Raw genomic sequence first — 12,224 nt, forward strand, 5'->3', positions numbered from 1 at the left:
ATATATATTGTTTTGTAAATGGAGTTTTTTCCGTCAATAAAGATAATAATAATATAAAGGTTCGATTAAAATATTATATTGTTAATTACATTATTATAATAATTATATAGGTACTATATTATGTATTTGTTATTGTAGACTTTTTTAATTAATTTACTTTTTCCTAGTTAGACCTAGTGGGACCTTTTTTATCGGAATTTTTTTCCGGGACTTTTTTTCGCGATTCTATATACGTTACGTGATTGGGAATAAATATGAATATTATTATTGGCAATATTTTTACGAATCTAATTATCTAACCTAAAAACTCATCGGTCCGAGGAATTCACGGACAGTTCCAAATCTTTTAATATATGTGAAAAGAAAATGCGTTGGAAAAATATTGTCTAAACCCATTAAAGTATTTTTAAATAATTCGCCAAACGTATTGCAATTTTTACAAACTTGCCCAACGGCAATTTCTCGATTTAACCTGTCTCTTGATAAAACGAATAAAATAATACCTACAAATTATCCGTATAGATATACTGTCAGAATAAAACTGTAAATAGCCCGAGGTGTCAGCAACAACATTTGCAGATGAATACATGTATAATACACGTACACGCTACTTACTTTTAGGAGAAAATAATCCACAACTTACTGTACGTAATACATAATAAATAATAATTAATATTTGCATTCTATACAAAGTAATTTTTAATGTATCTTATATAGGTACTATATACACTTAAGACTTAACTAGGTAGTAGGTAACTACATTTAAAAATAATTAATATATTTTTATTTAAAAACTATAAAATTATTCACTTGTCATTATTAATTATTAATTTTAAATGTATAATTATTTTTATGTTTTAGCTAATGCTGAAGCAAAGATTAAATTTGATCTAAAAATTGTTAAAAAAAAGAATAACAAAACCTATATTGAGATTAAACCAAAAAAAATAACTTTGGAACTAGGTGCAGTAAAATTACATTTCAGTAATTTGTTCAACGGTAACAAACAATTAGGTAAGAATTTTGAGCTATAATCCACTTAGAAAATTAGTATTCTAGTTAATTTTTTCGTTAAATTTGTGTTTTAGGTGATCAAACAAACCGGTTTATAAACGATAATTGGAAGGATCTAATGAAGGAGATAAGGCCGTTGCTTGAAGACACTGTTTTTACAATAGTCATGGGCATTCTCAAACCAGTATTTGAGACATTTAGTATGGACGATCTTTTTCCAGTCTAGGCGACTAGATGACAAATTAATATTTAATAAAAAATGTCCTTGTTATGTATATTACGTTAAAGAAAAAAAATTAATATTGTTAAATTATAAATTGATTAATAGTAATATTACATCTTAAAATCTTATGAAAAAAATATATCTCTATATTATATTTCTAACGAAGCACTTTTTCCGCCTCATATATTTTTTTATGAAACAACAACATTTATTTTGTAAGGATTTAAGATTTTGGAAAAAAATGTAGGGGGGTGCATAAATATCAAACTTGCACCACATGCTATAAATATAAGACCAGGCTTATATGCTTATACATCGGCCCTGTGAATTAAAATCGGACTCTTAATGTTGGTAGGTAGTATGGGCAGGGTTGGTCGAATAAGATAGGTCTAAAACAGAGGTAAAATATTAGAAAGCCTTGGTATTATATATCAAAGCTTTCTAGGTCTAAACAGTAATCATAAACATTAAAGAAATAATTTTCTCAAAAAATGTTCATCACGGGTGTAAAATAATAATACCACTAATACACCGGCGACGGCGTAATAGCGTTTGGAAGTTGTGGACCGTAGTTGACTCGCCGCCGGCAATAGTAGTTTACGTTCAAGGAAAATAAAAATTAAAAACAATTCACAAAGTTAAACAATATTATATAACAAAATAATATAATATGGGTTTTTATTATTTATGTCACTTTTAAGAGTTTGTCCGTCGTCTCGACGTGCCCGCGGTGGTGTCGTGATCGTCATTCGTCCGTAACTATCACCGACATTAATATCTAATTTTTATTATTATTATTAACATCGTCGCCTTCGTCGTCGTACGGATTGTTCGAATGACCTTATTATTATTCGTTATTATTGTCATAACTCATAACATTCGATATATTACAATACCCCCGAACGATCGCCAGTCAAAACTCGCTACCGTTTAGCGATTACGATGCTCTGTTATCGGGCCAAACGTCCTTGTCGTTTTCCCACACGACTTTTAATTTCCGCGCTCTCCCGCCACCGGGCCCCACCTCCGTGCGGCCGTCTTGACGCGCGCGCGCGCGATCGCCCCCAGATCACCGCCGCCGACGCCGCGGCACAAGGATTTTCGAATATTTTGCCCACACGATACCGCGCGTAAAACGATAATAACAATAATAACGATAGCGACAACGATAAAAATTAAAAACAAACAGCGACCGGACACCACCAAAGCCCCGACGGTCAGCCACACCATAACAACGTCTTACCGTCCGACTCGTGTGTGCAGGATCCCCCCTCGGCGCTAGGTATGCCCGTCAAAGTGGACATAACGCCCAGACCTCCGGCAAACTCGAAACAACTAGGGGTCACCGGGTCTATACTGTACAGCGGATCGAAATTTCAAGGGTTCCAAAGGTCCAAAGGCAACAGCTACGAGGTGGAAGTCGTACTGCAGGTATGTAGACACTTATCACTTATGTTCGCGACCTCGGACGTTTGATGTACCCTCCTAATGTGTAAAATAGCACTCCCCTTTGTGCAATTAATGTCATCGATGTTAACGCAATACGCACGGCGTTGCATTTTCTAGTATGTCGACGAGCAAAACGGTTATCTGTGCGGTTATCTAAAAATTAAAGGTCTCACTGAAGAGTTTCCCAATTTGACTACTTATTTCGACGGAGAAATTATTAACAAAAAGTGTCCGTTTTTGACAAGAAAGTGGGACGCTGACGAAGAAGTCGACAAGAAACATTGGGTTTGTAGCGTTTGCACCAATCATTGCTGCCTATTACATTGTTATATTTACATAATTATAATTCTTTATTTTTACAGAATAAATTTGCTGCATTTTGTCAGTACGCCAAGACGTTCAATTCGGATGCATTTGACTATGACAAACTAAAAAACGCCGATCATGTATTCATGCGGTGGAAGGAGCATTTTCTTGTACCCGATCACACAATACGCGACATCAGTGGTGCGTCATTTGCTGGTTTCTATTACATATGTTTTCAGAAATCAACTTCTTCCATTGAAGGGTATTACTATCACCGGAGTTCTGAATGGTGAGACATTGTTTCGATTATTATTTTATTTTTATTGTAATTAATAAATATTTAAATCGTAGGTATCAAACATTATGCTTGACCCATGTCCCAGAACACAGTACTCAGATCTATGAATTTAGGTGATTTGAAAAATACCGACATACAATATTACAATGAAAATAGTACAGGAGTACATGAAATTACCTCAAAGCTTTCAGCGTTGTCTAAAGCTTACTGTGATTTTTTTTTAAGCATTTTTTTCCTTTTTAATAGGGAACTAATTTATTTTTTACCCATGTATTTTATTTTAATGAATGGATATGACCTACTAAACTGTGTTGTCTTTGTACATAACATATTTTACGATAAACATTTTTCTAGAATGTTATTAGTCTTGACATCTATCTGTATACCTATAACCTTATTTAAATAATACGAAGCATATAATAAATTGTAACTGTTTATGAAGTATACACTATACCATGTCAAAACAGATAGATGTATTTTAACAATGATAAATGTGTTTGCATTGATATTTTCAATTTAATCTATGATGAAACAGTATTTATTGTTACATAATATTATATTATATTCATATTATACTATATTTTTTGTACACTGATATAATTAATTGTATGTAAAAAGAATAATATCTTGATGAATTTTAATAGAACATGTGACTTGCCTTAATAAAATATATACTATATTATGCTGTTATTATGTAAATGTAAATAGCAATTATTATTTTGTAGAATGTATTATTAAAAATTGTTTACCAAATATTGTATACAGTATCTTTTTCCTTGTACCCAAATATCAATTTAGATGATTATATTAGAATACAAAAATACAACAAGTCAGAATTAACCATTATATAATAATTAATTAGCAAATAGGTACTTTGTTACTTTTTTTGTTTGATTTTTGTTGTTTTGTCAACTAATGAATATAATAATATTACATGTATTATGTTATATGAATTTGTTATGTGATGATATTATTATTTCTATTTTTATCATTGTTAGAACTTGTATTATTTTAATCAATTTTATTAAAAAAATAATTTTTATTTGATTGACATTTGAACAAGTAAACATTTTATAGAAAAGTCACTAGTCTGATTGTAGATAATACGATAACATGAAAATGTAAAATTAATTACAGTTTAACAATTTTAAATAATTGTAATGATGTACATAGAGCATTAATAACAATTGAGAAGTATGATATGAACTTGGAATATTGACTGACTGTTACCATGGCCAAGGTTACTTCTTAAATGAGTCTTAAGGTTGTATTTTATAATAAAAAATATTATCCTGATATCTGATATATTGTTTTATTTTTAATATTTTAGTAGGTACTTTACAAATAGTTTGCCATTTGTTTTTTTTTCATAGTTATTATTTATTAGTTTTTGATGTATAATAATACAATATCAAAATAAAATGGTTTTTTTTTGCTTATATATATTGTGTATATTATGAAAACATGTTTATTATTATTTATCAAATATATTTGCTCAGTATAATGAATAAATAAATAATATTTACATATAACGAAGACAATATTTTAAGTTCTTTGAAATACTATAGTCTATTCAGAATAAGAGCACACCAGACTTACGTAGCAAAACCGGTTTTTACTGTGGCTGCCTGGTGTCGTCTTATACTGAATAGAGTATATGTATGGCATAATATTTAAAACATATTATAATATACAATATAATATCGATATAAATATATGTGTGTGGCTTGGCATGGCGCGTTGGCTGCTACCAGTCGCGGAATGCGACTGGGAGTAAGTATCGGCCACAGCTACTAGCTCCCGGATGGGTGACCACCACGGTTCATAGTAGTTAAAAATCTTGCCACACATACACGTGTTTGCTACCTACCGTAACAGCCGTTAAAAAACAATCGTAAAACCAACCTACCGTACCAACCTTACCCCTACCATAGTTCATAACCCTTACAACAGCTAATGGCCATAGTCGCCGGGCTTAAGTTCAATAAAAAAAAAAAAAAATATATGTGTGTACACAAACAATTATAAACATTTTTTTGTTGCATTGATGTTTGATATATTAAAATTATGAATATTATTATGAGTATATAGAAATTATCAAATACATTATTAAACTCCATTTTATCACTACTAATTTTTCTTTAATAATAAAGTTAATTAAAACCTGATTTTTGGAATTTGTATGCATACTTAAAGACCATATTTTTAAATATTTAAATTTCTTATGCCGCATACTGTGGTGAACATACTTTCTTTATTTTATTAATGAGAATTACCTCTATTGGAAATTGTGAAGAAGGTGATTCTTTTAATACAAACGTTTCTGGATTATTAAAATGTATGTACCTACTAAGGATCCTGGTCTAGGTTAAATTGTATTTTATGGTTTGGGGTCTATGAACTATGATGGTTTAAATATGAATATAGTTATAAATTACAAACAATGTTGGGTAAATTACTTTTGAAAAGTAATTAAATTAAGTTACTCGTTACATTAAATGCTTTTATTTAAATAACATTCCAGTTTCCTGACAGTATTTTTATCACGTTACTTTACCTTTTCATTCAAAAAGTAGGCCGTTACAAATAACGTTAGGTACTGTGTTTTAAAAATAATTACAAAATCAGTCCATAACAAATAATAAGTAGTAGATACATTGTCAATGAATTAATGTAATACATGAATAAAAATATATAAAAGTATTAATTCCTGGGATCTTTAACAATATTGTTGATTATTATTTATTATACAAAAACATTTGGAATCGTAAATAAATTTTAATGATTTTTAATTTTCTCAAATATCCTAACCCCTAGTTTTTGTAATACATTCTACATTCATAATTTATTTTAATAACGTGGAAGATAACACACGTTACTCCATAGTAATTACTTTTAAAATGTAATTTCATTACAACTGCGTTAGTTTAAATAAAATATAATGAAATTACAACAGCTTTACTGCAAAAGTATTTTCGTTACAGTGATTTGTAACTTGCGTTACGTTACTGCCCAACACTGATTATAAATAATAATGTATTAACATTTTATAATATGTAATTAGTAGTATAGACTAAAATATATTATATATACTTTATAATTTATGTAAAACCAAACATTAAGGATTATTATCCTTAGAGCCTAGACCTCAGTAAATAGTTTAATACGGTTTAATAGTTCAGAAGCAGGTCGTTTGAACTTTGATTTAGGTGCATCTTATTATTTGAAAAAAAATCATCTGTATAACTATTTACTGTAAAAAAACACCCTTTGAAAAAAAAAGAAGTTTGTATCAACACTCAATAGGTGGAGTTTATAAAAATCAAATATCTAAAAATATGGTCTTAAAGTATTGGTAGGTACTAAAAAATCAAAATTTATATAACTGTATTATTGAAGGATAAAAGGATGGGAAGGTGGATGTGCGAGCATGCTCGGCGAAAACATAGACTTATATATAATATTATATATTAAGTCGATGGGTGAATCACCCTGTATAAAATAAAATTGCTGTATAGCGCATTCTTTTTGGTGGTTGAGGCCAATATTTGATAAGATGCCCTGAGGTTAATGAATACATTTTTCTAACGCTTTTAATAGACGTATCAATATCATATGTGTCATATAAACAAGCCCTCAAACAATATTAATTGTATGTTACACTCATAACTGTGGTTTAGTAATGTAGGCATATCTTTAATTGTATGAATGTATGTTTTTTGCTTCCAGAATTAAAAGATGTTCCTTATATCTCAACGGTGGTTAGTGAATAGCAGCCGTGTAATATGTCTTAGAAGATTCTGCTCAAAACAACCACCAGAACTACCTGAAGAACCGACGACATGTTGTATGTCGGGGTGTGCCAATTGTGTGTGGATCGAGTATGCGGACAAGGTCAGAGGTATACTAGCAAACAGTGATAGTAAACAAGTTTCACAAATGGTGTTGGACAAAATACAGGATCCCAACATGAAGGCTTTTTTAACCATGGAACTCAAATCAAAAGGCTTTTAGTAAAGTTAAAGTTATATATTTTACAGTTGGAAAAATATAAACACTTACAAATATTCTACATTTTATAAAATTATTAATACAAGAAATCGCTTGACTGTTACGTAGGCTCTGTGAACCTCTTAACGTTTGCACTTCTTATCTTTTTCCTTTCCTTGTAGACGGACATTTGGCCTATCCAAGGGTCGAAATGCACAAGTTCTAGTTTGTCCGCTAAACGTTCTCTGAATACGTTGTACTTGTGACCGCTTACCATGCTTTCCATTAGCACCATAGTGTGCTTGGATTTTACTTTTTTCAGTAACACATTTGTCAAAAACATTATGACTTATTCTCAACGCCGTTCCAGCTGGTATACACGAGACTCCGAGGGATGAATTCACATTTCACAAATCACAATTTTAGAATGTTCAATGGAAGACGGGCACGGGACCCGCAGATCTTCAAAAACATAATACGCTGTACCTATCATGTTCTATGCTATCATGTTATATTATCTACGAAATAATTGCGATAAGACACTATCACAGAACTATTAACATTCCGTGTATTGCAAAGTTGGCAACATTGGTGATTTCCTCGACGGTTAACCGTTTTTTACAAAGGTATACGGAATACGGATTACGGAATAGTAAAATTAGTAAATACGAATTATGAATTAATGAATGGGTATACGATTAATATTAAAACAAATATTTGAACCGGGTTTCGGACCAGGTTTATTTTATTGTTTACTAATAATTATTTTAATATGTTTTCACAAATCATACGCAGTGTGAACCTTGATGTCGAGTCGTCAACGGATGCATCGGACGAATTCGCTAAGCTCTTGAAACTATCTGAGCAATCGCATTTAGAATATGAAGGTAAACGAAATTGATTTCATCCTCTAGTAGATATTCAATAATATTTATTATGTGCATTGTGTGTATTATACGTGTTCCATGTTTAGATGCAAAGACCAGGCTAGAGGAGACCAACAAGGAAATAAATCATTACGATGAACAGTTGAACATTATTGAAAGGGAACGTGTTAAACTCATGTCTGAGTTGGCTCTTCAAATGCAGATGAAAGTAAAAATAAGACTCATATGATTTTATTATATTTAAAACTACCTATTGCTTTTTTTATTCATATTCCATGCTCAAAACATTGTGAAATTGAAAAGTATCTGTAGGAATATAATTTTTTGAAATTTTCAACTGACTACTTTAGAAATGTTCTAAGCTTGGCCAAAGTAAATACTATGATATGTAAGTTATAGGCATGACTGTGTGAGCTTTCAGAAGAAGGTTTTCATCTATATTTGTTCACATTGTTTTATTTCAAAGTAAAATTAAATATTGTATGCTTAGCAAATGTTCTTGTTTATAATTTTGATAGGGAATTTACTTAAATTGTAATTGGCGATACAGTTTGGACTACTTTTATATTATGTGTTCATAAGATTACAATACAAAATGTAGGTGAAGTAAGCTCAATATGTTTTGAATTAGTATATTTTGAAGTATTTATGAACCTAATTTTTGATTTCACAATGTTTTTCGTGTCATAAAATATCATGCACACATCATTGTTTATGTACGGTGTGTCCACTAAAACAAGAAAAGTGAAGTATGTTTTGCATGTGCAAACTACAAGAGTTTAAATAAATATTAGTTATTGGAATTTAATATTTATGATCCAATAGTTTAGTCTCATGTCCCGCAAACAGAATTCAAAAACGTGTATAGGATACTGAGTAATATATTAAGTAACTGGTTTATAGAGTGTACCAGGTCCTGTTTTTGTAGATACATAATTAAATAGTACAATATTGTTTCTTTGAAGATAAATATATAAAATTACATCAACATTACTAATATTTTGTTTTAGCATGACTTAAAGAATAAAGTAGAGGGCCTGAATAATATACTGCAATCAACAGAGTTTGACTTAAAAAAATATAACAAAATGAAGTTAAGTGCTGCTGATCTAGATATTTTCTCTCATACTAAGTAAGTTTATTTTTATTTTTATTAAATAATTATGTGATATAGCATTAATTTCCCATACATTTTATAGTGATATGATTTATAACTTCTTCAAAACAATGCGAATGCTAATAATTTGTCTATAATAAAATTAGAATCATGAACATTGTTTCTTGCATTACCTTATTAGTTATTACATTCAATATAATTACTCATTATTATGGATTATTTGAGCTATGGTAGAAAGTAATGGTCATAAGTAGGGAATACATTTAAATGCTCTAAAACCAAGACAACTGCCTTAAAAAAATACGATTTTAATGCACTCATAACAAACTTTTTTTTTAAAAATGCTCTTAAAATTATTTTCAGTTATATAAATTCTTCTTATTATTAATTATTCATTTTCTCCTATCTTCTTTTAAGTCTGAAAATGGATTCCAAAAAATTAATAATTCAAACCATATTATAGGTGGCGACAACATCATATTTATCTGATCGGTAAAAACATGACACATAATAAAAATAGAAATATGACAAGGCAAAATAAAAAATATTTTATTTTATTCTTTTAAAATGAATTTTAAATAACTTTTTATAAAATTTATCTATTTTCATATAAAAAACTACTTACAAATATAAAAATGCACAAAAAATGCAAAAAAATTAAAGTTACATTATTTATTTCCTTTTTTTAAACCCCAACATAAACTTAATGATTGAAAAGCAATGTTTTCGGACATTCAGAAAAAAGTCTAATTTGCATTCAAATCCATTCCCTAGTCATAACATTAATCCTTTCGTGTAATTAAAGGGCATACAATATTTTTGTAGAGAAGGTTTACATTATTATATAAAACTTAGTAAACTTTTATTAATTTTATTTTGTTTTAGAAAAACATTCATTACTTATAAAAATATATTGAAGATATATTTTGATTATTCCAATGGTGCAAACGCAACTACACAAAAAGGATGTAAGTATCTTTTTATTGTATATTTATTGTATACGGTAGTAACTGGTAACTGACAAGTTGAGAACAGATTTGTATGTAGTTTATATATCATAAAGTTGACTTACAGTTGAGTATGTTTCATAATATTTGGAATAAATTGACACTTGTTTTAAATATTTCGGAAATGTATTTATTCGTGTTTCAGAAATAAAGGCATACCTACCTACATAAATATAAAATTTTGTTTTTTTTATCACTATTGTAAAACACAATATGGATAGTTCCAACAAACTTGGAAATATTGAGTGACAAGAATCACTTTATTATTTCGTAAACACATGACATGCTTAACACAGTAAAGTAATTTTTTTGTCAATTGACTGCGCCAATTGTTGGAAACAAAAGTTGACGAAAACTGATTTCTTGAGGGGTGGGACAAAGGAGGGTTGTCATCCTTGATTACTCTTATATGAAACTAAATATAGTATGTAATATAAAATGATTATCATGCAATAATTTTTTAACTTATGTCAACAGATACGTTTAACCGAATTACAAAAAAATTAGCTTACTTTGAGTTTAATACAGATGAAAAAACAGACAATGAAATTGCAGTATGCTTATGGAATAAAATTAAGTTAGTTTCAGATAAAACTTGGGAAATGTTAACTGAATAGTAATTTTTTTACCTGTAATGAAGGCATAATATTATGTATTTTTAAAAAAATAATTGTAATTAGGAATTTGATTTTTATCTTGAACAATTGTGAACTGCCATTTGGCTTATTAGTTATTTTTTTTAATATAAATATAATATGACATATTTTTACTACAGTTACTAACCATTTTGTTAAATAAAAGTTTTTTATCATACAAATTGTACATTGCTCATTAGTTATTAAATATTTTGTTTTATAAAAATTAAATATTTCTAATTGAAGAATCTTCAAATAACATTTGAAAAGAAATATTTAAATGGTGTTTGTTAAAATATTATTATGTATAGTGTATACTATATGTTAAATGTTTAATAATATTATCTTATACTAGATTGGTTTTTAATTGTACTTTACTATAGTATAATAAGATGAAGAATGTATAACATAGTATTTGTAGTTAGGTCTATTAGTATAATATACTATCAATTAAATATTTTAAATTTTAAATGTATTAACTTGGTAATTTTAATTTGTACATAATCAGGTAAACTGTGTGATGCTAATAAATATTATTTGGACAAATAATAATATAGCAATGTTAATATACCTATATCTAACCTACCTATTTTTAAAGTAATATAATACATACTGTTTATTGATTGTATAATGTATACTTGTATTTTTTCCTACCAATAAAATTTGTTAGTAAATAGGAACCACGTGCATTGTCTCCTGGACATTTCCCCAGACTGTTTTCTGTATAGCAAAACATTCCCCCCCCCCCTATATATTTTTGATGCAGACATTTTTCCCCATTTTCTTTTAAAGTTTTCTATTAATATTATTTTATCATTCTAAATGAAATTATATTTTTGCTTATTATTTAATATTATCATAAATATAATAAATTATAGATGTACATTTTTGATCAACTGAACTACTTGAGTCAAATTCAAAAGCAAATTATTAAATTGTTAAATATCCAAACTGGTACAGTTTTAACAAAAAATAAAATAAAAATATGAACAGGTTAAAAAATATGTATTTAAAAATAACAAAAGAATTTAATAATTCTTATCAATAATTAAATTGATAAACGAAAATAATAATTTAAATAATACCTATATCATATTATTATAATTCAAATTCAAAATTATAAACTATTTTGGTTTATTGTCATATCAAATTTCAATGAACAAATTGGTCCTTAACACAGAACTCTTTGATATAAAAAGTTGCATTATATTATATCCGTGGATTCATCATATTGACGTACCTAGTATAATATCTATCATTTATTTATTTAATCTATGGCAAATCTAAAAGTCGTTGCA

The 12,224-nt window shown here is 28.5% G+C and overlaps 4 protein-coding genes across 6 annotated transcripts in view; 3 read left to right on the forward strand and 1 right to left on the reverse strand.

Annotated features, from left to right (window-relative positions):
* Positions 1 to 1,406, forward strand: part of LOC132939678 (protein takeout-like) — a 19,316-nt gene extending 17,910 nt beyond the window's left edge. For both annotated transcript variants that reach the window (XM_061006980.1, XM_061006978.1), the window contains exons 4-5: positions 862 to 1,014; positions 1,089 to 1,406. In XM_061006980.1, coding sequence (XP_060862963.1) covers positions 862 to 1,014; positions 1,089 to 1,240 — 305 coding nt within the window. In that variant the 3' untranslated portion in view covers positions 1,241 to 1,406. The remainder of the gene's footprint in view (positions 1 to 861; positions 1,015 to 1,088) is intronic.
* A 532-nt stretch (positions 1,407 to 1,938) lies between these two features.
* Positions 1,939 to 4,731, forward strand: LOC132938765 (glucose-induced degradation protein 4 homolog). Its single transcript, XM_061005783.1, has 4 exons — positions 1,939 to 2,668; positions 2,804 to 2,971; positions 3,049 to 3,281; positions 3,344 to 4,731. Exons 1-4 carry the CDS (start codon positions 2,522 to 2,524, stop codon positions 3,405 to 3,407), a joined length of 612 nt encoding a protein of 203 aa, XP_060861766.1. The 5' UTR covers positions 1,939 to 2,521; the 3' UTR covers positions 3,408 to 4,731.
* Positions 4,732 to 7,298: 2,567 nt separating this feature from the next.
* Positions 7,299 to 7,623, reverse strand: LOC132938767 (large ribosomal subunit protein bL33m). The gene has a single exon (XM_061005784.1). It carries the CDS (start codon positions 7,621 to 7,623, stop codon positions 7,402 to 7,404), a length of 222 nt encoding a protein of 73 aa, XP_060861767.1. The 3' UTR covers positions 7,299 to 7,401.
* Positions 7,624 to 11,475, forward strand: LOC132938764 (uncharacterized). Of its 2 annotated transcripts, XM_061005781.1 has the most exons (6): positions 7,624 to 7,906; positions 8,076 to 8,167; positions 8,254 to 8,375; positions 9,178 to 9,299; positions 10,170 to 10,252; positions 10,769 to 11,475. In XM_061005781.1, the coding sequence occupies exons 1-6, from the start codon at positions 7,779 to 7,781 to the stop codon at positions 10,906 to 10,908; spliced, it is 687 nt and encodes a 228-aa protein (XP_060861764.1). In that variant the 5' UTR covers positions 7,624 to 7,778; the 3' UTR covers positions 10,909 to 11,475. The 2 variants fall into 2 exon arrangements, with proteins under 2 accessions (XP_060861764.1, XP_060861765.1); XM_061005782.1 differs by lacking the exon at positions 7,624 to 7,906 and having other exon boundaries at positions 7,918 to 8,167; positions 10,769 to 11,473.
* The last annotated feature ends 749 nt before the right edge of the window (positions 11,476 to 12,224 follow it).

Source organism: Metopolophium dirhodum, chromosome 2 (assembly GCF_019925205.1).
Source record: "Metopolophium dirhodum isolate CAU chromosome 2, ASM1992520v1, whole genome shotgun sequence".
In the NCBI taxonomy this organism is placed as follows: Eukaryota; Metazoa; Arthropoda; class Insecta; order Hemiptera; family Aphididae; genus Metopolophium; species Metopolophium dirhodum.